This window comes from Garra rufa, chromosome 3, assembly GCF_049309525.1.
Source record: "Garra rufa chromosome 3, GarRuf1.0, whole genome shotgun sequence".
NCBI lineage: Eukaryota > Metazoa > Chordata > Actinopteri > Cypriniformes > Cyprinidae > Garra > Garra rufa.
This window is the reverse complement of record NC_133363.1, coordinates 53,269,630-53,296,179: the sequence shown is the minus strand read 5'-3', so window position 1 is coordinate 53,296,179 and position 26,550 is coordinate 53,269,630. Positions and strand designations below refer to the sequence as shown.

The 26,550-nt window shown below is 37.4% G+C and overlaps 1 protein-coding gene across 3 annotated transcripts; it reads left to right on the top strand.

Moving 5' to 3' along the window:
* The first annotated feature begins 977 nt into the window (after window positions 1-977).
* On the top strand, window positions 978-26,550 carry rtn3 (reticulon 3). Of its 3 annotated transcripts, XM_073836383.1 has the most exons (9): window positions 978-1,242; window positions 6,274-6,318; window positions 9,046-11,979; window positions 16,980-17,187; window positions 19,210-19,348; window positions 19,558-19,627; window positions 19,796-19,842; window positions 24,176-24,234; window positions 24,406-26,550. In XM_073836383.1, exons 1-9 carry the CDS (start codon window positions 1,149-1,151, stop codon window positions 24,452-24,454), a joined length of 3,645 nt encoding a protein of 1,214 aa, XP_073692484.1. In that variant the 5' UTR covers window positions 978-1,148; the 3' UTR covers window positions 24,455-26,550. The 3 variants fall into 3 exon arrangements, with proteins under 3 accessions (XP_073692484.1, XP_073692485.1, XP_073692486.1); XM_073836384.1 differs by lacking the exon at window positions 9,046-11,979; XM_073836385.1 differs by lacking the exons at window positions 6,274-6,318; window positions 9,046-11,979.

Genomic DNA, 26,550 nt, shown 5'->3' with positions numbered 1-26,550 from the left:
TGTAATATTTAAGATGATCTCTAAACAGAGGTGTAATATAATATACATAACTATGTTTTCAGGGGTGCATAAAGACCTTACTTAATGAACCATTATATTTTTATTAACTTAGAATTATCAACTTGCGAAAAAACACTGACACAATGATGAACAAGTAACAGTAATATTCACAATAACATCGTTTTATTGAATGATTAAGTAAATATAATTGCTTAAATTACGTTTTAAAAGAAATCTCACTATTCGTTGCTGTCAAAAACGGCGAGATTTTAATCCTGTATCGGACTGTTGCAATTCACAACCTCGCCGCTAGATGCCGCAAAAATCTACACACTGCACCTTTAAAGGTTGTATCAGCGATTTCTAGCCTAAAACATAAAGTGTCAATTTCAGCTGACCTTTCTTCACGATCCGCTCGCTGCCTGCCCCATAAATTGTCTGTGAAAAAACCGCGTTTGGACTATTGCGGAAAAAACCGCAGATGGACTATTTTGACAATGCCTCATACTTTTCTGGGCCTTGACAGTGTTATTTACTTGCCAGTCAATGGGACAGCCAAAAAAGCTCCCGTTTTTCATCCAAAATATCTTAAATTGTGTTCCGAAGATGAACAAAGCTTTTACAGGTTTGAAATGATACAGGGGTAAGTGATTAATGACAAAAGTTTGGGGTGAATAACCCTTTAACTAGTAAAAAAAAAAACAATTACAGATAACAAGAATTATAGTTTTTACTAGATGAAATTTAATTCCTGATATCAAGAACTAGTATTTTAACTAGTAAAAATGTAACTGTTGGTAACAAGAATTAGCATTTTAACTAGTAAAAACTGAATTGTTGATATCAAGAATTCATATTCTGAGAATGAATCAAAGTCAAAACGGCTTGCCATACTCCTCTCTCGCTCTCTCTCTCTCTCTCTCTCTCTCTCTCTCTCTCTCTCGTGTACCCGCCCTATTTGTCTTCCACCGCCCCCATCCACTGCAACATTCAGGCAGGTTCACCCTAATGTGCTTGTGCAGGCTTGGTGACGCCGCTGCTGTATTGGGAAATACTCAGTGAATCGGAAACATTCAGAGTATCAATCAGCAGCCAAAGCTCAAACGACACTTCTGTACTACAGATCCTGTAGAAACAACACGACAAACATGGCAGATCCAATGACCCAATCTTCTCAGATTTCGTCGTCACAAGGCCTAAACGATGGACATTCTGCATCGTCCAAAGATTCGAAGTTTTCCGGTAAGAGAACATGAACATCATACAACAGTTTCGTTGAATTTGTTCAGTTTGTTTTCATGTTTATAGACGGTGACTGATATTCTACATGGAAACGCATTTGGCAGGTTGCGCTGACAATAGTGCGTTTAAGGACAATACCAGTCCATACAGTGTAATTCAGATCAATTTCAATCAATGCACAAGTTTAAAATGCCTTGGAGGCAATACTGAGACTCTATGGCGTTATGTAATAGCCTTGCACAGTTTATTTCTCACGTACACTTTCCATATCGCCTCCTTTTGGACAAAGTAGGAGGATTTTTGGCGTTACACTTTGCAGGCATAAATGGCATGGCGGATGTGGGACTCAGAATGAATGTGTTCTTATCCACAGCTTTGACCTGATGTTTATTTTTAGGAAAAGGCCACGGAGAAATATGGGGACACATAATACCCCTTTGAACCCATGCTGAAATTGGGCACATGTTGCGGCTCAGCTGATGATCTGCACTGCAGATGCATCCGAAACTGGAAGACAGTGTAAATGAAGGAAGAACCTACATACACACCCCATCTACAGTGCTAGCGACGTGACAAGCTAGAGTAATCAACCTAGTTGTCTAAAACCGGTTATGAATCGTTCTTTTGAGTCAGAGAATCAATTGAGTATGTTCACAACTGAATCGTTCAGAGCTGCTTTTGGTTCATATCTAAAACTGTCAGGAATAGCCTACTAGAAATGTTTAAGTTAGTTTTGAATTGATTTTATTATTAGTGCGTAATAATAAATGTGCTCAAAAGTAGTTTGTTTTTATAGACTGAATCATGGCTGCAATATACTGAACTGGGACATATGAAGTTCAAATAAACTGTTTTATTAATAATAATATGAATATGTTAGTATTACTGTATTGGGGTGTTTAAATATGCCAAGTCAGGGTGACGTAATTATGTCATGGCGTAAAAGAATCCTCTAGGTTCTTTAAAATGGACAGTGTGAAAGAATCGATTCGTGTAAATGTCAAGTCGAAGTACATGGATTGATTTGATAATAAACTGTTCTCGTTTGTCACCCCTGCAGTGTGTCATATATATATATGAAATGGTGAACAAACTCTTTGCCCTAATAAATGCAGTTAAAATAGCCCATATTTATACATTTCCAGTCATTCTGTTGAAATGGCGCGCTGCCCTTTGTTCCGTTCCTGTATATTTTTCCATTGTGAAAACAATGCAGCATGGTTTTTGTTGACTAGGGATGTTGGTTCAGTGCTTTGTAGGTCGTCAGCATATATGGAGCGCTTCTGGCCTCCTTGATTTGGCGTCATTAAGGCGTCTGGGAATCTAATAGAATTAGAACGTGAAGTTAAGACTCACAACGTCACCCTGCTCTGAATTTCAGCCTTCAAATGCTTTTTTGGCTTTTGAGTTTAGACACATTAACTCTAGAATCCTAATAATGCTGGAAGGATGTAGACATGATGACTGGCTTACAGGCTTACTATCATAGACACCATATGTGAAGGTGACATATTGGACCAGATGGTTAAATTTAGCTGCAATGGCCTTCCAAGACACAATCTGAGATGCCTGTGTGGGTGCCATTGTCACAGGACAGATCATAATGTTTCACATTCTACCTACATAATAAAAGCCTATATGTAAATATAAGGTGGTAAAATGTGCCGTACTTAGACAAATGTTGTTATAATCCAATATTCTGGGTTGAATTCAGGTTAAGGTAAAATCAATAGCATTTGTAGCTGTGAATTGGCAGTTATGTTCTTGAATTTGGAAATCCATGAAGCAAGCATGCAACGATTGCTCCATAGGTCGCAAGTGCATTTGTTTGCAAGTTAATGATTTTTGTGAAAATTATGACTAGGGAAAGTTGATTCATAACTTACCTATTTTTAAAATAGACTTTAGGTAAAAATGTAAATAAATATAGCATGTTATGGTTAGTTTTTTCTTGTTGCCTTTTTTGTCCTTTGGTTATTTTGAGTATTTCAGGTAGTCTTTCAGGTTTGTTTAAATTAATGCCACTTAATTTTAAGTTAGTACAATACGTTTACTAAAGCTGCATTCATATCAATTATATATGGAGCATTTTATAATTGCTGCTTTAATATACATACATTTTCCATTTGCATTTTCCTAACTAACATAGTTTACATCAACAGTCTAAAAGTATTTCGTCAACTGCCCCTGGCTGTTGTTAGTAGGCCTTAACTTGTATTCAACCCAGAACAATCTATTAAAAATTAGGGATGCACGATAATATCTGACCGATATTATGACAGTAATCTGCCGATAATGGCTTTAAATGTAAATATCGGCATCAGCCCGATATGAAAAATTCTGCCAGTATGTCTTGCCGATAAGAGGAATAGCTCAAATCAAATTAACTAATGTTATATATACTGATTCATTTATTAATGTGTAATATGTTATATTTTTAAAACAAATTATGAGCTCTAAAATATTTTGCTTTTTAGACCATCTATAAATGGTAAATCTTAAAATAAAATGTTCTGGTTACCACTGCACTTTTCTGAAAACAAAAAAACAAAACAAAGGAAATGCAGTGATTGAGATATATATATATATGTATATGTATATGTATATGTGTATTTATAGTTATTTTCAAAGCTTTAATCTACTGTCATTATAAAAGAAATTCATTATTGTTTAATTAATTATGACAAATAAGTTAAAAACTAACCAGAATAAAAATAAGCACAGAAGACACCTGGTGTTCTTTCCAAACAAAAGGAAATATATCGGCGAAAATTAGTTAAAAATATCGGCATATCGTACATCAGCAAAAATCCAGTATGAAGCATCCCTATTAACAATTTGTCATGCTATATGAGACTAAGAGATCATATTTAAATCAAACTCATCTTTGCTATATCAATACTGTCTTTTGCTTTGTCAGAAAACAGTCTGTCTCGCCCTCTCTCTTCTGTCTGGGCACGATCCCTAAGGTCAATACAGCTGGCTGAGACAGCACTCTTAAAAATTTAGGTGTCATCATTCAGTCCCCTCAGGAATAGAGCTGATATTGCTGGCATGACAGAGATGCCATACAGGCTCTTCCAGTGTCAGAGGCCAATCCAGTCCCACATTAAGCATTGCCCTGTAACATGAGCCATCTTGGTGCATTTAACCTCTGCCCTTGCAATAGATAGCATCTAGCTATCAGATCTTTGGATGTTGGATTACTGCACCATATTTCCTTAATAAATGTTTGACGGCTAAACATGACCAACCAACCAACCATGATAGGATATCAGATTGTGATGCCATAATTGCATCACGTGGTATGGCAGATTTTATATGGCTGACTCATTAGTGGGGGAAAAAATCAATCAAGATGTCACAGGGTGTGTGGATTTGTCAGGGTTTTGGTGTCCACATCAATGGTGCAAGGTGTGTCGCTCATTAAAAAGCATTCGGGTGTGGTTTGGGCAAGGAATGCCGTGAAGCAGGGGTACACTCCTTATTTGCGACTAGCAGAGCTTGCCCTGTTTAAGACTGTTGCGCTACTTGATCAACCTGTTCTCTTTAACTTTCTCAGCACTCTCGCTGTTGGCACTCCCTGTTCTTGTTGAGATTCCAGAGCAGAATAATCCAATTTGGGTGACCTAGTGTTGCCTCTACAGCTTGATGATTGACCCAACTGTTGAAAGTGCCCTCTGGATGAATGCAAATATTGTTTGCTTCCAAATCACATGAGTTTTTGAAGTGTGGCTGAAAATGGCTTCCCTTAACAGGTTATGTAACGCAGTGGTGCAACATGTGGGTGCTTTGCAGGGTTAGATGTCAGAAAATATGGGAGGGATCATTGAAAATTCCATGAGAAAGTTCCACCGTTTGACTGTTGTGAGTAAGTATTGTACACTATGCAGCTAAAACATCAGGGAATGTTGTGTATATGATTAGTTCTGTTTGTATAGAACAAAAGTGCCATTATAGGTAGTTGATGCAGAATATTTTAGTTTGTTTTATGTGTATAAAATTTATATTAATGTATAAGCAAAACTGTTTACTTTAGGTAATGTGACTGGTCACCATTTATTTTATGTATATTCATCACCTTTATGGAAGTGTTTTCCTCACAAACTTAAAATGGTAAATCAAATGTTCAAACTGTCAAATCTTAAATCTATTAATTCTAAAAATGGATGATCAAATGATAAATCCAATGCAATTTCATGCTGGGATTTGTAGTAATGAACTATAACAAAAATAAAAATGTAATTTTCATTAATAATTCATTATAGCCTAGTCATAAGTAAAACTATAATTCGGTGCTCATACTATAAAGTGTGCTATGAGCCTTGACAGTTAAAAGCTATGGGTAACCATTTTGATCATTTGATTTACTTATTTTATTCTTTTTTTTGGCATTTGAATATTTAATTTATCATTACAATTTTTTTTAGGAAAAACTTCCATGCACTTTTTTGCTTTCACTAGCGTTACAATGAATTTTTAAAAGTACAGTATTCTGTTTAGTCTTTCAAGTAATATGCGAATTAGTTTTAGAAAAATTAGAGCATCTCACATTATCAGTAATGGTTGATTTATCTCATAGATATGTGGCTTACTTGAATAATAGATTGAAGGAAAGGTTACCAAAAAGTACATCACTGTTAACTCACTGTTATTTTGTTCCAAATCTGTATCACACAAAAGATCTTTTGTTCTGTACATTTAAAGTCAATAAGTTCCAATGTTTTTTTTGGTCCACAAATATTTTTGTAGTTCACAGAATAAAACTGGATAGGTTTAGAACGATATGAGGGTGAGTAAATATGACCTTTTTTTTTTCTATTTCTTTAACTCATGAAACTTGTAAAGGAAAGCGCATTTAGTTAATTCGCTGTCAGCTTTTTTTTTACTTCTTCCTTTTTTTCTAGATTCTTGAGATGTAAAAGGTGCTTCGCTGGGCATTTCACTAACATTTTCCCCTTTCAAATGTAGAGTATAAGAAGGATACTGAGACTTTTCTTCTCATTCTTCTGTCCTATTTTATTTTTTCAGATTCCTTTTTTTCTTCGCCTGTATCTCTCATTCAGTCTCCTCAAGGCAAGTGTATAGTTCTCTTATGATGCTCGCCTGCTTCTCTACCTTTTATCTTTCTCTCCATGCTCCTCTGTCATCTCTGTTCTATTAAGAATGCTATATCCCGCTGGGCTGCTGCTATGACGCTCTCCATCCCTCTCGCCAGTGACCCTCTCCTCTATACACCAGACTAGATGCTCGCAGTAAGGGCTTCTTTTGGAGTCCTTCCTTTTAGAAGTAGGAAATGAAGCAGAGGACACGGAAACCAAAAGAATTAGATCCTAGATCTACAAGCTGACCAATTTCTGTGGAATATCATCAGAATGTCCTCTTCTTCGGCTCTTGATAACTAAGTTCTCACCTAAACATTAACTATCAAGTTAGTTTCACACCTGCACGCCACTTGACCGCATACTGTGCAGTCCAACCACCCTCCCTGACCAGTTTTGTAACATGACCCTTGCTGTTTCTAATGGTGACCCCTTTGCAATCATGCACGTTGGAATCCATAATAACAGCCAAGTCCCTCCTATTTATGAATTTCTTAAACTTGGATTCACTTCATGAATGCTCTTCAACTGAGGTCATTCAAATTTCTGTCTGATCTAACACAGTCTCTACTTGACTCTGTAAATCCTGGCATTTATGAATAATACCCTGTAATGTATGGTTTTCCGGGCTAAAAAGTTGAACGTAGCCAGTCCTGGTAATAATTTGTGGCTACCACCTCACATTTACCATTAGTGTCCCCTGTCATTTCGTCGACACCCCATATCTGACATGGTTCCCAGATTAAAAATGGGAAAGCTAAGTCCCCGCAGATGCTAGAAATTCAATCGGCTCCAGTCTGTACCCACTGCAAACATGATTTAGGTCAGCGTTACTCTGGGTCCAGCTTAATCCCAAGATTGCCACCTTATTTTAAGATAGCAGAGAAGTTCAAGTTCACTTTGTGCGAGAGCAGAATCCTAAAAATGGATCCGGTTGGTGTCCCAGAGGATTCTTGTCCTTGATGTCCCCCCTCCCCCACAACAAGCTGTGTTTGGAGCTACACCCCCAACACCGCACTGGTCCTGAAGGTAGAGCGCCACTGGGGAGGGATCTAGCAACAGGACGCTGCTCGGGGTTACATCCCCATGACTGCTGCGGCTGATTCTTCACCTGCTTTTCCATGCATTTTGCATGTTGTCTTATACCACAAAGTAAGAGAAAATCCTCAAGTTTCAGTCTTTTTGTTTGTGTTTGTTTGTTCTTTTGTTTCTTGTCTATTTAGTTTCAGGATTTTGATCACTATAGCATTTATATGTAGTAAGCTTTAGCTTAAAGTAGAAGTTGAAGTTTTCAGATACCATAGATATCCCTTCAATGTTTAAGAAATTCATTTTAGTTAATAATATCTGCTATTTGCATATTTTTTGTCTTTTTTTTCCTAAAGTTAGCCAACCAAAGTGTTTTATTCTTTGGTTCTCATGCCTAATGAGGTTTACAGGAATCTGGTCTGAATAACTTTATTCAAACAGCTCATCATAATAGTGTAAACTGACACGTAAAGTACGTTAAATTACATTTTGTCCATATTATATACCTATAAATCAAATCTATTTCCAGAAGGCTTTACTCTCGTTGGATAGGCCCTGTAATTATAGTATGGCGAAAATACTAGTTTGTGTCTGTTGGAGTGCAGCTTTTTAAAGTAGTGGAAATGTAGTCTAAAGCATGCAAATTTAAAGATTATATCTTAAAGTAAAACCAGGAAATAGCAGGTTTGTAAAGGGACAAAAGGATTGGGACGAATGTGGTAGTGACTGTTTGTCATGTTACTGAGGTAACCGTAGTCCCTCTAGAACCTGTTTTATCACCTGAGAGTCAGGAGAAATTATTAAACTTAAATATAAATATTGTTTAACATATGTGACAGACATTGTACTCAGATGTGCCTATTTACCTGCCTACCTCCACATAGAGCCTGTGAAGGCAAAATTGTTCAGCTTTTAGACATAGCCATTGTGTTGCATGGTAAAATGGTCAGAATTTCCTTTTTCAGCATGTGTCCAGCATTCACTTTGCTGTATTCCCTGTGCTCTTATAATTCTGGCCTCATTATGTCATTTGCACCATAATTTGATTCCTTTGTCATCTCTCTTTTGAGATGGGTTGATAGTTGAGGCATAGTTTAGACAGTCCTCTAATAGAATCCACAATCTAAGTGCTATAATTGTTTTAAGAATGTATTTGTTTAGTAATTTTATTGGTATTGAGTACTTCTTTTTGTTTGTCTGTTTTATTTGTTTCTTTGTTTTGGGGGGTTGTTTGATTGTGGATGTCATCTGAATTAAACAGATGTGTAAATCTGCCCTAACAGGAACAATACATTAAAACCATTAAGAAGCCTTGTGTGTCATTGAGATTCCTTAATGGTATCAGCACATTGTCAAGCTGGCATGCAGACATCAAACTCCATCCATTAATATGTGGGACCATGCAGTGTGTGCATGATCGCTTTAGCTTCAGTTAAATGGATGCAAGCAAGTTAAGCATCTTGGGAATGCTTCATAAAGTTCCAATGTAGCTGCTGATTGCTAAAGCTGTTGGGATCTTTGGCTCTGAAATTTTAATTTAAGACAATTCTATACAGACCTGAGCTTCAGCATGTTCCCCTGCTTTAGCAAATCGAAATTAAGGTAGAGTATGCCTTGATCTTTATTTCCAACCCTCCTTTTCCTCCTCTTTCCTGCTGCATGATGGATGCAGACAAAAGAGTGGTACTGGGCTCTGACAAACCCTCAGAGAATTTGGCCACATCTCTTCGCTTTTCTTCTCAGTCAAGTTCCTTTTCACCAGTTGCTTATGGAATCGACTCTTCAGATTCGCCTGGTGACAACATAGATCGTACCTTCAAAGAGAAACGGGAGCTTTTTGATTCATCTTTGGGCTCTCAAAAGCAGGACTCCCCTATTAAGGCATCCCCAGTGTCTGAGAGAATCAAAGCTCTAGAAGCTTTAGCTGCAAAGCAGAATGATTTTGATAGAAGTGATGGGGGGTTTCCACATTTTAAAGAGCGCCACTATGAGAAGTCCCCTACTGAATCCCATGGAGTTCCCTCCCGCTCGTCCTTTCAGAAAAGGACAACATCAAATGATCAGGAATCTTCAGAATTACCTTTTCAGAAAAGGAAAATGTCAAATGAGCAGGAATCTTCAGAATCACCCTTTCAGAAAAGGCCCATGCCAAACGAGCAGGAATCTCCAGAATCACCCTTTCAGAAAAGAACCATGTCAAATGAGCAGGAATCTCCAGAATTACCCTTTCAGAAAAGGCCCATGCCAAACGAGCAGGAATCTCCAGAATCACCCTTTCAGAAAAGAACCATGTCAAATGAGCAGGAATCTCCAGAATTACCCTTTCAGAAAAGGACCATGTCAAATGAGCAGGAATCTCCAGAATCACCCTTTGAAGTGCTTGGAGATGAAAGGCGTGGAAGTGACTTTGAGGACACTGCTGACTGGATGAGAGCTCACTTACCTCCGGCACCAGATTTCAACATTGAAGATCCTGATCTTGATGAGGGAAATGATTCTCTCATGATGCAAGAGAGCCCTTCCAAAGTGATGAAACCAAACAATGTTGATAAAGCAGAAGTTCCAGAACCTTTTGCAGGAGTTCCCGATCAGTTTATGGACAGTCCTATCAAAGTGGCAGATGACATCAATCAGTCAAAAGATGACATCAAGGCATCAAAACAAGAGAGTGTTGAGGAAGATTCTGAATTTGACTTGAACTTTTTACCAACAGCTTATATGTGGGACAAACAAGAGAAAGCTGATGTTAGCACTCAAGGCTATCAGATATTCCCTGATAATCAAGAGCTTCCTTCCTCCCCTGCTGCTCCTGCAGGTTTTGACTCTCCATCACCACCCGTGTCCCAAAAGATGGAACCTAGTTCTACAGAACATTCCAATATTTCACAAGGAAACTTGGAATCTGCTGAAATCCAAGAGGTAGACAGCTCTGGGGAGTCAGATGATACAGTGATTGAGGAATCCATTAGCATCCCAACAGTGGGAAACAATGACCTTGACACCAAAACCCACAAGGAAGAGGAGACCGTTCCAAAGACTGAAAAACCGCCAATGCAGGTACCAATTATTAATGTTATTGAAACTGAGGAACAAGTTTTAAGTGATGATGAAGAACCATATGAGGTGGAAAGAGAGGAGGAGGAGGAGGAGGATGAAAAGTGTCAAATATTTCAAGGTGACGGCAAAAGGTCACCAGAGCAACACGCCTCAGAGGTTCCAGAACAAGTATCTGTGGAAACTCTACGTGATGAGTGTAAACCTGACCATGGTATTTCCTCTCAGACAAATCAAACCGACTCTGCTGAGCACTCTCCTGAAAATAAAGTGATTGAAGATGATTATGAAAGTGGCATTTTTCTCCAGTCCTCTCCAGACTCTGGAGGCCTGAATTCAGAAGACTCTAAAGAGCTTATGTCTCAGAATTTAGTGTCCTTTGAACCCTTTAAAGAGTCGTCCCTTGATAAAGACCTTGACAAGACTGCAGATATACTTTCTGACCTTCCCCCTGACATCAGTTCCCCATCAAATGAGCCCAGTGATGTAGAGACTTACCTGGATCATTATGCTAGTGAAGAGCTTGCTTTAAAAGACCAACTGAATTCGTCTTACATTAAGGAGATTAAAGCTGAGAAAACAGAGCTTTCAAAGTCAAGCTGTCTTCCAGATAATCAAATTATCGTTGTTCAAGAACCCTTTGAACATATTACTGATGATTTCAACGAGACACCCAATGAATGCAGACTAGACTATGAATCTGTGCCTGAGCCTTCCTTATCTGACCTTTCATCTGATATTCCTGATGATATTGAGACTATTCTCCCTCAAAACGAAATGGCAAGCATTGACTCAGAAGATCAGAAGTCGACAGTAGAAATCAAGGCTTTAGCCTTGCAGGAGCAAGAGGAGCTGCCAGTCCAGTCCATTGATCAACAAACACCAGTTCAAGAAGACCCACCTGCACAATTTCCCTCTTTTCACAATGAGCAGTCAAGCAAAATAAGTGACGATATTCCTGGACCTGTGGCAAATGAGGTTACTGAGGTATCAGTGATAACAAAGTCTGAACCTCGAGTTGGGACCACCAAAGATCTTTTAGATAGACCAGATTCGCCAGAGACTCTGAGCGATACAGAGATGCTTGAAGCTGAATGTTCAGTAACAACAGCGACCGACAGCTTCGTGGAGTTCATGAGGGAATGTCTTAAGTCACGGCAGGACGAGGAACCTGAGGTCCCCAGTCCTGGACACAAAACTTTAGACCAAAATCCCAAATCCGATGCTCCTGCTTCCACTCAATCCTCCCCAGCAATGATCATGGATATGGAGCAGGAGCGCCTCACAATTTCTGCTTTGAAAGAGCTCGGGAGCAGCCAAGAGGAGGAAGACAAGGATATTCCCACTACGAAGACTGTCCTAAACCCTGATAAAGCCTCAAAAACTACACCTAGTCCTGAAGCCTCAGTCACCTCATCTTCTCACACTCTTCAAAACGAGTATCAGCCTGATGCCTTACTTCCCAAAGAGGTAGAGGCAATCGACATTTGGGTAGCAGAGGCCTACCACCTTGCAGAGCATGTCTTGACAGCAATACTAACCCACCTTACAGGTAACATGTCTTTCTTCTGGGCAAGCAGCCTGCTAACCTTGCACGCATAGTACGCCCAGACACTAGACCAAGGCTGGATAACTTCGGTCCAGGTGGACCACTCTCCTGCAGAGTTTAGCTCCAACCATAATTAAACACACCTGCCTGTAGCTTTTCTAGTGATCCCGAAGACATTGATTAGCTTGTTCAGGTGTGTTTGATTAGGGATGGAGCTAAACTCTGCAGGACAGTGGCCCTCCAGGACCAAAGTTGCCCAGCCCTGCACTAGACCTTACTTAACTGTTTTACTTTATAACTCAACTTCAACTTACTCAACTCTAACCTATAAGAAAGCTTCTGAAAATATGGCAATAACCAAACATTTTCAAGCTATAACGGTAGGCTTATGAAGATTATAAATGCCTTGTTTGTTGTGTAGCAATCTTTAATTGTATTAAAACATTCCCATATTAGCTAAGACTAGTCATATTGGTAAATGTACTGACTTGTACTCATGACCTTAGTGGCATGATGGTACAATATTAAAAGGGATAAGTATAAACATTCCAGCAGGGTGGCTACATGCACAGCCCTTGAAGTCAGGTCATACAGTTTATGTCTCATCTCAGGTTTCATCTTTTTACGTAACCTTTTTCAGGAAGGCCATTAGGAATAAAGTCAGGGTGAACGTGACGTTTAAAAGGAGTAGCATTTTCTTCCAATTGGCAGTTAGTAGGCTATTGTTATGTGTGTACTCATCTGGTGTGACGCAAGAAAAAGTGATGCAGAATAATCGGGGTTGTGCAATACTTAAAACGTTCCCACTTAAAGGGAAAAAGGCTTGACCTTTACCATAAGGACGATGGTATTTCAGCTCATTTTTTTTTAGATATTTTAGGTTTACTAATTAAAAATAGATTCTCAAAATATGAGTATTAAGTCCTATATATTACCACTCCCACTGCCTTTGTCACACATGGCCTAGTAAAACTCACAATTGTTTCACAAATATGCAGACTGAAAGATCCAAAGTCTGACTCATTATCTAAAGCACGTACATTTTCTGCATGCCTTCATTTACAATTAATGACTATGTTATGATGTTTACAATTATGCTCTTAGAAGACACTTTCTTAATAATGTAATATCTAAATAATATCTAAGACAAGCTGAGTACTTTTAATGCTTTTGCTTGAGCCCTGTAGTTCTTAACTCTTGCAAAGACTCCCATTATGATCAACAAAGTTAATAAAGAGTAAATTTGCTTTTCATAATTATTTACTCACAGATAATTTCATAATTGTGCAGCCACAGTTTCCATATAAAAAAAAACAATAGTTACCTGAGTATCTACTAAAAAAGACAATGAACACAATAATTTTCTTAACGCTTTACAGTAAGTATCAATTTGTTAATATTAGTTAATGCATCAGTTATCATATGCTTTTTTATTTTAATAATATAGAAAACAAGCTGAGAATGTTTCTCTAATTTACTTTTAATGCTGATGTTTAAGCCCTGTAGTTCTCAACTCTTGCGAAGACTCCCATTATAATCAACAAAGTTAATGGAGAGTGAATTTGCTTTTCATAATTATTTATTCACAGATAATTTCATAATTGTGCAGCCTCAGTTTCCATACAAAAAAACAATAGTTACCTGAGTATCTATTAAAAAAGACAATGAACACTATAATTTTCTTAACGCTTTACAGTAAATGTCAATTTGTTAGCATTAGTTAATGCATCGGATATCATTTACAACTTTTTTTAACTAAATGTATTAATACAGTTTTGAATATATTGTTATAAATATATTATTTAGTTGTTAATTTATGTTCATTTGAATTTAACTAATATAAATGTATCCACTTAATCTTACTGTAGATGTTACCATTTCATATAGACAGTAATTCATTTCCTGTGCCAGTTGTCAAATATAGTTGTAACAGTAAGTGGGTTATTTAATGAATCTAGAGCATAGTCTTTGTCTCAGTTTTCAGTCCCTACTTGAGTTGTTTGCTGTGGGTGAGATTTTTTTTTTTTTTTTTTTTTTTTGACAACTATTCCAACTTGGTATTTTATCTGTCATTCATTTAAATACAGCTGACTGAGAGCTTTCCAGTGGTGTGAAAGTTGGTTTTAATGGGTGTGGTGGTTTCCACTTGGGCTTGTCAGAGCTGTAGATAATGGTATTTGGTTGTGTGAACTCTAGCATAGGTTCGGCTAATCACTGTACTCAATTTTGTACTCAATTATATATTTATATGTAGATGAAACTACAAATAAATATTTACATTAGGCATTAGAAGATTTCCTTCTAAACTGTAGTACTTTAATTCCACTTGAGACTTTAAAAGGATGAGAAGCAAGTGCAAACATTTTAAGTACTCTGAAACAGACCGTAATGTATAAATATGACCAACATAAATAACTGACCTCATTAGCTTTTCATTGCATGAAAATTGGCTCGCGCTGTTCATTTCTGAACACACAAGTGAGTGCTCACTGTGAAAAGATAAAACTGGATTTTTTTTAGCTGAATTTCTTGTACTTGGGTGGGATGGATGATTTCATCCATGACTCTTAAATGATTCACACACACGTGGACTCTTACTTGGTTCGCACCAATGCATTAGAGGGTGTATGTACCTTTAAAAGCCGAGCTGTATGAGAACTAAAAGAGGCCACTGCGGCTCAGCAGCCACTGGGACATGCTGTTGTATCTGGGTCCACTAACGCCAGCGAGGGAGGGAGGGACGGAGGGAGGGAATGATAACGAATAACTGTTCTCAGCCTAGGCTGCCTCCCTGTGGGCACTAGCAAAGCATGCTGGGAGGGGACTCAGACCCCTGCAGTGAGCAAGAAGGAAACCCCTCACATGCACAGAGCGTTTTAGCCCCCGAGCTGTGAGAGTGGACAAAAACAATGGTGCTCTCTCAGGCTCTGAATCATTTGCCACACACCATTGTGCTGAAGTTATGTCACGTTGACTGTTGTTGTAAACAATCTTTTTTTTACTCGGGTTGCTCAAGAATTATTAATCTGGTTTTTAATTTAATTTTTACCTTCTTTATTACTCAAAATATAGCGTTTTAACTGATCGGAGCTCAACTAGTTTTTCAAATTATGTTGTTTTAAGTATATACCTGTCTGTTTATATAGTTGAGTTTGGTGTCCCATGAAAGGATGCATTAAATTGGACAAAAGTAACAGCAATGACAGTGTTACAAATTAATTTTTGTTTCAAATAAAAGCTGTCCTTTTGAGCGTTTGAAATTAAGCAGAGCTGTTTTCAACATTTGTGACCTTGGACCACAAAACTCTTAAGCAGCATGGATATATTGGCCATATATAGCCAAAAATGCATTGTATGGGTCAAAATTATTGATTTTTCTTTTATGCCAAAATTCATTAGGATATTAAGTAAAGATTATGTTCCATGAAGATATTTTGTAAATTTCCTACCATAAATATATGAAAACTTAATTTGTGATTAGTAATATGCATTGCTAAGAACTGCTTTAAAGGCGATTTCTCATTATTTAGATTTTTTTTTTTTTTTTTTTTTTTTTCACCCTCAGATTCCAGATTTTCAAATAGTTGTGTCTCTGCCAAATATTGTTCTAACAAACCATACGTCAATGGAAAGCTTATTTATTCAGCTTTCAGATGATGTATAAATTTCAGCTTTAAAAAAATGGACCTTTTATGACTGGTTTTGTGGTCCAGGATCACATTTGTTTTGGTATTAATAATTGTTTTTGATGATCAGGAATGTTTGGGAATGATTCTGAAGGATCATGTAACACTAAAGACTAGAGTAATGGCAGCTGAAAATGCATCACTGTAGTAAATTCCATTTTAAAATAGATTAAAATAGAAAACAGCTATTATAATAATATTTCACAATATTACTGTTTTTACTGCATTTCCATCAAGTAAATGTAGCCTTGTTAAAACAATATTTTGGAAAAAAAAAACATTTATTTTTGAAAGAATTATAAAACATTATGCCAACCCTACATTTTTGAACTGTAGTACATCTTTCCCACCCCTAATTTATTTTTTATTTTCTATTTTATTTATCTATTTATTCATTGATTTTAGCCTCTCCCACCTTTGTGACCTTGACTTTGGCCGTATTCAGCAATTAAAATCATACTAAGATGCAATTTTTGCTCTGTTGAACAGAGATTTAATCAGTATTATTAAAGAACAAAAATGAAAGTTTAAACATTCTCTAAAAACTTGAGGGGAAAAGCTGTACCTGACCATGTATTGCATGAAGTGAATGCATGAATGCGTTTACAGTCTCCTGGTGTGTGAATGCCATATCTGTGCTAGAGGTGATGTATTAAAGCCGACAGACCAAACATAGTAACAGTGGAAGACGTGGTTGTGTTTTCAACCAGTCAGTGCTTGCACGTGTAAGGTCTTGTGTTACAAGACCCATCCCCACACATGCCCAAGTCGGAATTCCTCCTCTAGGAAACCAGTGTTTTGAAAACACTGAATCTTTGCCACTTGCCAGGGAAGAATGGGGTATTTTTCTCTTCTTTTAGGGTATGAAATTATACATCCTCCTTATGAAATTTGATGTTTTGTGCTCTTCCACCATAGACCATTTGGCCGTGATTTCCTGAGAAATGGAAACGGGCAGAGCCGAACCCCCTTGAGGCATCACTCCTTGTGGAGAATGCCTTTTATGTAAGGCTTTTTTAAAAGGTTCCTTTCACGCGGAATCACCAGCCACTCGAAAACTGCATTACATAACCACAGCGGTATGGAAAATATGAGCTCTGTATTATTTACAACAGACCTAATGATTTTATAGGTTAGGTGCAAAAAGAGAACCTATTATTGTAACCTGGTACTGCCTTTTACAGCTCCAAGCTTGAGATTTAAAGTTTTTTGCACCAGTTCGGCAATTGAGATAATTTTGTTACTGTTTCTATATCCTGTAACGTTCATCAACGCACGCCACGCACACGGTTTTCACATACTTTCTCTGTCGTGCAGTGAATGACCTGGTGCACTGGCGGGACCCTAAGAAGTCAGGCGTGGTGTTTGGCGTGTCGCTGCTGTTGCTGCTTTCTCTGGCGGCGTTTAGCGTGATCAGCGTGGTCTCCTACCTGCTGTTGGCCCTGCTCTGTGTCACCATCTCTTTCCGCATCTACAAGTCTGTCATCCAAGCTGTGCAGAAGTCCAACGATGGACACCCCTTCAAGTAAGAGTCATTTCTTTTGGCCTGTCTGTCTGTGTGTTCTGTCAATAGACTCACTAAAATGAACATGTGAGAAAATAGCTTTGTCTTTTTGGAGATAATATAATCTAATTATGAATAAATATAATTATTAGTTATTTTAATGATAATATAATTCATGTTTAAATGGTTAGTTCACCCCGAAATAAAAATTTTGTCATTAATTACTCACCCTTATGTTGTTACAAGATCTTCGGAACACAAAATAAGATATTTTTGATGAAATCCAAGAGCTTTCTGACCCTGCGTAGACAGCAATGCAACCAACATGTTTAAGGCCCAGAAAGGCAGAAGAACATCATTAAAATAGTCCATGTGACATCAGTTTTTCAACCGTAATGTTATAAGGCTACGAGAATACTTTTTGTGCGCAAAAAAATTGTTTTGTGGTAATCTTGTGAACTGACATAGAAGAGAAGAAATTGTTTAGTAAAATACAAAAATTATTCTATTAGCGTCATAAAATTACGGTTGAACCACTGATGTCACATGAAGTATTTTAACAATGTCCTTACTACCTTTCTGGGCCTTGAAAGTGGTAATTATGTTGCTGTCTATGCAGGGTCAGAAAGCTCTCGGATTTCATCAAAAATATCTTTGTGTTGTGAAGATGAAAAAAGGTCTTACGGGTGAGTAATTAATGACAGAATTTTCATTTTTGGGTGAACTACCCATTAAAGGTTGTATCAGCGATTTCTAGCCTAAAACATAAAGTGTCAATTTCAGCTGACCTTCCATCACGATCCGCTCGCTGCCTGCCCCATAAATTGTCTGTGAAAAAACCGCGTCTCTCTGGTCAGCCTAGGGTCTGAGATATGCCAAAAAAACAATCGGCACTACCAACCTTTCCACAGATAAACAAACAGTGTTCCAACCAATCAGCGTCAGGGGTTTGGTGTTGTGGACTTTCCTACTGGTGCAGGGATGTGAGGGAGGCGGAGCAAAAGTCCACAACACCAAACCCCTGACGCTGATTGGTTGGAACACAGTTTGTTTATCTGTGGAAAGGTTGGTAGTGCCGATTGTTTTTTTGGCATATCTCGGACCCTAGGCTGACCAGAGAGACGCGGTTTTTTCACAGACAATTTATGGGGCAGGCAGCGAGCGGATCGTGATGAAAGGTCAGCTGAAATTGACACTTTATGTTTCAGGCTAGAAATCGCTGATACAACCTTTAAATATATTTAATATTTATACAGTTGAAGTCAAAAGTTTACGTATTTCACATAAAAAGACATTTACATATAGTCTACAAGAGAAAATAATAGTTGAATCTATAAAAATGACCCTGTTCAAAAGTTTGCATACACTTCTTAATACTGTGTTGTTACCTGAATGATGTTTTTCGTTTTGTGGTAGTTGTTCATGTGTCCCTTTTTTGTCCTGAACAGTTAACCTGCCCGCTGTTCTTCAAAAAAATCCTTTAGAGTCCCACAAATTGTTTGGTTTTTCAACATTTGTGTGTATTTGAACCCACAATCACTGTATGATTTTGAGATCCATGTTTTCACACTGAGGACAACTGAGGGACTATGCAACTATTACAGAAGGTTCAAACGCTCACGGATGCTTCAGAAGGAAACACGATGCATTAAGAGCCATTAAGGGGGTGAAAACTTCATGAATTTGAAAATCAGGGTCAATTTAACTTACTTTGTCTTCTGGGAAACATGTAAGTATCTCCTGTAGCTTCTAAAGGGCATTACTAAATGAAAAAATTATGTTCAAAAGTTTTCACCCTCCCCAGCTCCTAATGCATTGCGTTCTTCAACTGTATATTTAATTGGTATTATAAATTGTTGCCTGTGCTTATTAAGCAGGATTAGGAGAAAGTAGTTTAAAAATCTTTAACATTATAGATCAGTTTGGCACTTGAATGTCATGCTCGGTGTTAGCAAGTGTTGGTTTTGAGTACAGTGGTGTGCTCAGAGGTGTGTGGGTACGTGGTGGCAGGGCTAATTAAGTTGACCCATGTGCCTGTGACAGGGCTCTGATGGAGAAAGATGTCACCGTGCCCCCTGAGACCTTCCGCAAGCACGTGGACGGCTGTCTCACTCACGTCAACCGTGCGCTCAAGCAGATGAGCCGCCTCTTTCTGGTCGAGGATCTGGTGGATTCTCTCAAGGTCAGTAGCAGCAATTATAAATGCTATGATTTAAAGAGCTAGTTCATTAAAAATATATATGTATTTTTTTCAGAATGTATTTACTTGTTGTTCAAAACGTATATGACTTCCTCTGTAGTCTGTGCGTACTAAAAATTTATGATTTAAGCATAAAGTATAAGTTTATAGTGATTTCTGTTCTTTTGACCCACATTACCTTCTGCTTTCAGCTGGCTGTGGTTATGTGGCTGCTGACGTATGTTGGAGCAGTCTTCAATGGCATCACTATCCTCATCCTCGGTAGGCCGAATGTGCCACTTTTAGCATCACACTTCAATTTGAGGGATATTTTTAATTTGAGAGGAGCATAATTGCTTCATATATAGTCTTAGGCTGAGCAAATGAGAATGAATCCACACAGTTTAAGAATGATTGCAATCGACTCATACTGGGTGTTTCCTTTTCCAGCCGACATCCTGCTCTTCAGTGTACCGCCCATCTATGAGAAAAACAAGGTTAGATCTATATCTTTCAGTTGCAAACTATGCATTGTGTTCTCTAAAAAAACATTTATTGTGGGGGTCCAAATAAGTGACAATAAAAATTATAATAATAATACTTTCCAAGTACATGGTCGGTAAGATTTTTAAAGTTTTTTTTTTTTTAATCTCATATGCTGGCCCAGGCTTTATTTATTTGATCAAAAATACAGTAAAAACAGTACTACTGTAAAGTATTATTCAATATGTTTAAAAAAAGCTGAATTCTCAGCATCATTACTCCAGTCTTCAGTGTCACATGGTCCTTCAAAAATCATTTTAATACACTGATTTGCTGCATTAAGGAACATTTCTTATTATCAATGCTCGATGTTCTTTTTGTAAACTGCAGTATATTTTTTCAGAGTTCTTTATACATGTCTTTACGTTCACTTTTAATAAATTTAATGCATCCCTGTCGAATAAAAATATTATTTTCTTTAAAGAAAATCATACTGATCCCAAACCTTTGTAACAAAACAGTAATGCATTAATAATAAAACATTTTCCATCGTATCTAATTTAGCTCTACCTAATCGATGTGAGGAATAGAAAAGCAAACATTGTATTTATGTGCCTTCGTGTATTAGCAATTAACTCCGATCATCATTAACTAGTATTACAGGTTGCTCTTGTTACTCATGATTTTTTTTAATGACAGAGGAAACTTGTAAAAAGAAAATAGTTTCACTACATTCAGAACAAGTACAAGATTTTAAAATGCACTTACACAGTGCTGCATTTTAAAAAGAGCGTCTTATAATGGATGACACATGCTCAGATGCAGTTAGTGTTTGAGAGCGGGCGGCCCACTCAGAGCGAACAGTAATCAGTATGTATGATTATTACTCCAGAGGGGTCTTATGTAAGCTCTTACTTGTCATAATCTTTAGTTAAAGCATTTGTCAAGTCTTAAATTCTTATGTAACAGTGATTGTTAATGAGTGCCTGGTTGCAGTTTTTTCTTCTGACCTTTTCCCGAATTACATACAGCACTAATGAAGATAATGTAAGGCAGTAATGACGCATCCATAATGGTGCCACAAAAAAAAAAAACTGTCTCTTTAACTTCCATGGTGCAGAGCACTATGCACTGACCTCAAAACTGCAGTAACCCAGTTTTTAATATCTTCACAGTGAGAAAATTAAAGGTCCCATATTGTACACATTTCTGGAGGTTTATTTTAGTTGTTGATGTCCTTAAGAATATATATTTGTGGTATAAGTGCCAAAATCCATCTCAATATATTTTTACAGCTCCTTTTTTAGGAGCTCTGTCAAAAACAGGTCGATTTTGGCCCATCTAATTAATATTCATGAGGCTCTCTTCTGATTGGCCTGTCGTTTTCTGAGTGACGCACAGCCAGGCCAACCACAGGTAACTACGGTCATGTATGCTTTAGCCGAGCCCAGAGCCATAGAGAGAGCCTAGCCTGCTGATACTCAACAGGATATTTCAGAATGATCATTAATGTTTTTTCTTTTTCAAACACCGAATGCAGTAAGCTACATAACTGTTGCTTCAGTAAAGCCCCTTTCACAATGCGCGCTGATTCTGGAAAATTACGGGAACGAGCGCTGTGTGAACAAAAGCCAGAACCATAAAGGCAGTGTTGTAGTGATGATGCACGTTATCATGCGACTCTTCACGACAAAAAAATACGTGCAAAGTGGAATGAAGCGGCGATCGGGCAGAGCCAGCTCCTCACTATCAGCGCTGAAGCACAGTTTGTTCAGGTTAGTTTCAGTTTAGTGAAACGTACGCGTCGCATTACATCTCACATCCAAACGTCACGTCTTTATGGGTTGTGTGTAAAGCACCCACAGATTCCGGAAAACAACTGTGAATGAACCAAATCAAACAACTCCGGAACAAATCATGGGAAACATTATCCGTGTATTTACCGGAATCGCTGTGTGAAAGAGGCTGAAGTTGACGTGCCACTGGTCTCTTATATTCACGTTGTTCTGAAGCCTGTGCAATGATGTAGTTTCGACATCTATCGACTGAACAGGGTTTTCTCGACTTGTTTTCGTGTTGTTGTTGCTTAGCAATGTTATGGACGCGATGTTGTCTGGGTTTGACAAAAGGAGGGTGGGACGGTGGTTGGTGTTCGGGGTGGTGACTGAAGGCGGTGACTGAGTAGATCGGACGTCACATCGTTACGGAAGTCACAGCGGCTCGTGAAAATGAACAGCTACTTTAAGCAGGCTGTGTGCAGTTTACTGTGGATTGACTGTTTTGAAACTCATATGGTAGTTACATAGCCCCTAGACCTCAGTTATCATGAAAAAAGCCAGGAAATTTCGATTTTGACAATATGGGACCTTTAAAGCCATGACTTTCTATTATAGTTGTATTCATATTTCGACATTATACATTTGTTTACATTTTCTTTCTCATTTTAGTTAGTTTTAGTTAGGTTTGTTTTGTCACTTTATTCTTTTTTTTAAATATATCTATAGTTTTTATTTATTTTATCTCACTTTTAGTTATTTTAGTACATATTAATATAGAAAAAATGTACAATCAAACCAACAACTATTCAGACACCAGATATAATTTTTTTATATTTTTTTACTAGTGGGTGCAGGACACTAAAGTTAATTTATGTAAGTGAGGATAGCAAAATAAAGTAAACTCTGACATTCTATACCGAATATGGGCTACCAGTAAAATTCATATAAATTTGGGACCAAAAATGATTTGGTCACGTTGACCTGACCACGTTTTGTTAAAGTTTTTTTTTCTTTAATTGCTAATGTGACCTTTTTACAGCACAGACTGAACAAAATTAAGCATTGCTTGGTAATTGTTCAACAAAGTATTGATAGTTGTGTAAATATCGTCATACTTACAGTTGTCTGAATTTTGGGTTGATTGTCATCCATTACATACCTTTCTTCTTCCTTACATCAAAGTTATCTGACATGTATTAAGATGAATTTGTTCTGACACAGTTTACCTAATAGTTCTTGTCATATTTTATTACCATTCTCTACTATATACTAACTATAGAGAAGAAACTTTGATAATGTGAGAAATGTTGAAGGTGTCTGAATAAATTTTGGTTTGACTGTATGTTCTTGGCAACCGGCTGAAATAAAATAAGTTTACATTTTCTACATTTATTTTGTTTTAAGTAACAAAAATGTTTAATGATAACAAACTATACATTGACATGACACATAATTTGTGACGATTCACACTGTTTTCAGCAAAACATTTATATGAACAAAAGTTACTGCAATAGTTATAGAGTCCTTTCAGGTCCTTAAAAAGTCATAAATTCAGTTTGATCAAATGTAAGGCCATAAAAAGTTCACTTCCAGAAGAAAAATTTACAGATGATTTACTCACCCCTTTGTCTTCCAAGATGTTCATGTCTTACTTTCTTCAGCCGTAAAGAACTTATGTTTTTTGAGGAAAACTTTTCAGGATTTTTCTCCATATAGTGGACTTCTATGGTGCCCCGAGTTTGAACTTCCAAAATGCAGTTTAAATGCAGCTTCAAACAAATCCCAGATGTAGTTGTAAACAATCCCACCTGAGGAAGAAGGGTCTTATTTAGTGAAACAATCGTTTTTTATTAAAATTATTACAGTTTATTTACTTTTTAACCTCAAGTGCTCGTCTTGTCTTACTCTGCCTGAACTGTTTTTTTTTTTTTCCCCCGGGTTAAGACAGTTAGGGTATGTCAAAAAACTCCCATCTCATTTTCTCCCTCAACTTCATGTCAAAGTCATCCTAGATTCACTGCAGAAGTACCGACCCAGTGTTTGCAAAGTGAACATGCAAATAAGATCAAACACCCTTAACAAAAAAGGTAATAGAAAGGTAACAGCGATGTAGGACGATTTTGAAGTTGAGGGAGAAAATGAGAAGGGAGTTTTTCAACATTGCCTAACTGTCTTGAAAACTGTCTTGAGTTCAGGCAGAGCAAGAGAAGATGAGCATTTTAGGTTAAAAAAGGCATTTTGGAAGTTCAAACTCAGGGCACCATAGAAGTCCACTATATGGAGAAAAATCCTGAAATGTTTTTCTCAAAAAACAATTTCTTTGCGACTGAAGAAAGAAAGACATGTCATCTTGGACTTTTCCTTTAAATATCTTAAATGGTACAAGAAAAGTATCATTAGTTTCATGAGGTCTTGTATTTGAGGACAAAATCGGTAATCGCAATACAACCAAATCTGAGTATTAAACTTCAGAAGGCTATGATTTATTGAAATGAATATTTATTTACATTTCAAAGCACAGTGGTATTAAAATCATTGTTTTTACAAGCTCTCTTTGCTCTTTTCACAGACCCAGATTGACCGTTACATTGACATTGCACGCACTCAAGTCAACACTACAATTGCCAAGTGAGTATGCTTTGAGTAGAGAGAGTTTATATCATCTGTGCATGCTGTGCTATTTATCTCTAAAGAACTGAGGCTTGGAAATGGCTGCCAATTAGTGAGACCTTGATGCCACATAGTAACGTTGCCACCTAATGGGCGTTTTTGTTTTGTTTTTTGTTTTTTCTCCTTCAGGCTACAAGAGAAACTCCCAGGAGCGATGAAGCGCTGTAAAGCAGAATGATCCTCCTCTCCGATCCCTCGTTACCATGTTTACCATCCTTCTATCTTTAGCCGCCTCCCCTTACACTAAGCCCCGCCCCTATCCTTCCACTCTTTCCCTGTTTAACCCCACACCTTAAAACAACCATCTGCACTGAACCAGCTAGTATGTAAAATCTAAAAAGCTTCTTGATATTCAATGTTAACTCTGCAGCTTATTAATGAGCATTAGGAAAAGAAGCTCGGGGCTCCAGGAGCTGGTGTTTTTCAACACAGAAAGTGATGTAATGCTACTGGACGCCCATTTTTGATGGCCAGTGCACGGAAGGATTTGTGAACTAGACTGAACTTATGACCTGGTTTTGAGTGTTGGGTTGGATGGTGCTGTAGTAATGAATAAAGACAGGTGTTTGACTCAAAAGCAAATGTCTGTACTTTAAAAAAAATGAACATTTCACACACAAAAAAAATGCTGACAAAAAAATTAAAAAGAGAACCTTAGGAAACTTTCCCTCCTGTTTGTTCGTTGAAAAATGTGTACGTATTCATCTGAAATGCACTGAACATTACTCAACTTGAACGTTTTGATCAATCAAGGTGGACTGGGATGTTACCAGCAGTGATAATTCGGTCTAGTTCACTCTCTTCCTTGTAACTGGCGCAATTTTTAATTTTGTGTATGTATATATAGTTCGATTACAACAGGCTCTTTGCTGTGAAGTAGTTAGTGTTGCTTTTTATATTTAAAAAACAAATATACAGCTCTTATATTTGTCTCTTTCGCACCTCTCTCGCACTCAGTCGTCTGAGTTGAGTTCACATGTAAATGTTATTGTTATTACTCTTCAAATAATAGTTATTATATTATATCTCGATTAGGATGGCTGCTTCAAGTCCCCTGTCTGACATTGGCTTCGTAACAATAAATATTAATAACCTTAAGATTGAGTTTTACGTATAGGATCGTCAGAGCACCAGAGTATAGAAGAGGAAGGCAATAATTTTCTGTTTGGCCCCACAAGTCATTGATTTTTGTTGAACCTAATTCATGTCATTTAGAAAGGTAAAACATTACGTTTTTTGTCAGCATTTTGGGGCATCGTTTACCAACCTGGGCACTGAAGACGTTTAATTATTTAATAAGGCTGCAAAGAACTATTATTTAAGCTGGATGATTACACTTACTAATCATATGTGGTAACACTGTTTTTCCTTAAAAGTCAAAACCTGTCTGCAAACACTGGCTTTTAGGAAACAACTACAAGGGTGAGTTTATTTCTGAAGGAGAAGCGTAGCATAGTAAATATGTGGGCGTCAGTTCATGCAAAAACTACTCGAATGCATTTATGCGCACAGTTGCGACGTGATAAATGGATTATCTACCATATTGTTGCTTTTGTTACTACATAGTCTGTCAGCTCCTGATGGTTTTATCGCTTTGTTCGCTTAACATTCCAGCTGATGCAGTTGGAAGCATGTCCAAATTGGAAAATTGAAGTTTTAACACTAAGTTCCAAGACCCCTTTCTTATATACGTTGATTTGCTCTTCATGATTCTTTTTTCACTGTGTCTCGCACCGTTTTTGTGTTGTATGCATGTTTACACACATGATCAGATTCAGACGGAAGTGTCTTGTCATTGTGTTGCTTAACTAGCATGTTCTACAGGCGAGATCACATGTGCTTGCAGGTGTTGCTTTCGAAGAACAGGTCAAGCTCTGACAATTTGTATTTTCTTTCAGTTTAAGGGTAAATTATGACTATATAACTACTTTTTTAATAGATGCAAACATCTCTGTTTAGGTTCTTCATCTTATCTGCTTTCTTCTGAGGTTCAGTTTAATATTTGGGTATTTTTTTTAACTTATTCCTGTAGTACCTTAGCATGTTTGCTGTTTCTTCTTTCCTGTGTTACTCTCTGAGTAGGGTTGACGGAGGTCACATTCTTTTTGCTTTTGACTCTTGAAGACTAGATGTGATGACTAACATCTACATTCGGTTTGTTAGTTTTGAATTAAGTTAATATGTGGGAGCTTTTTGGGGGGGAAAGATGCAAACAGGAAAACTTGTGGTCCCTGTAATGATGTCAAAGTGAACTTAATAAAAATGCCAAAAGCA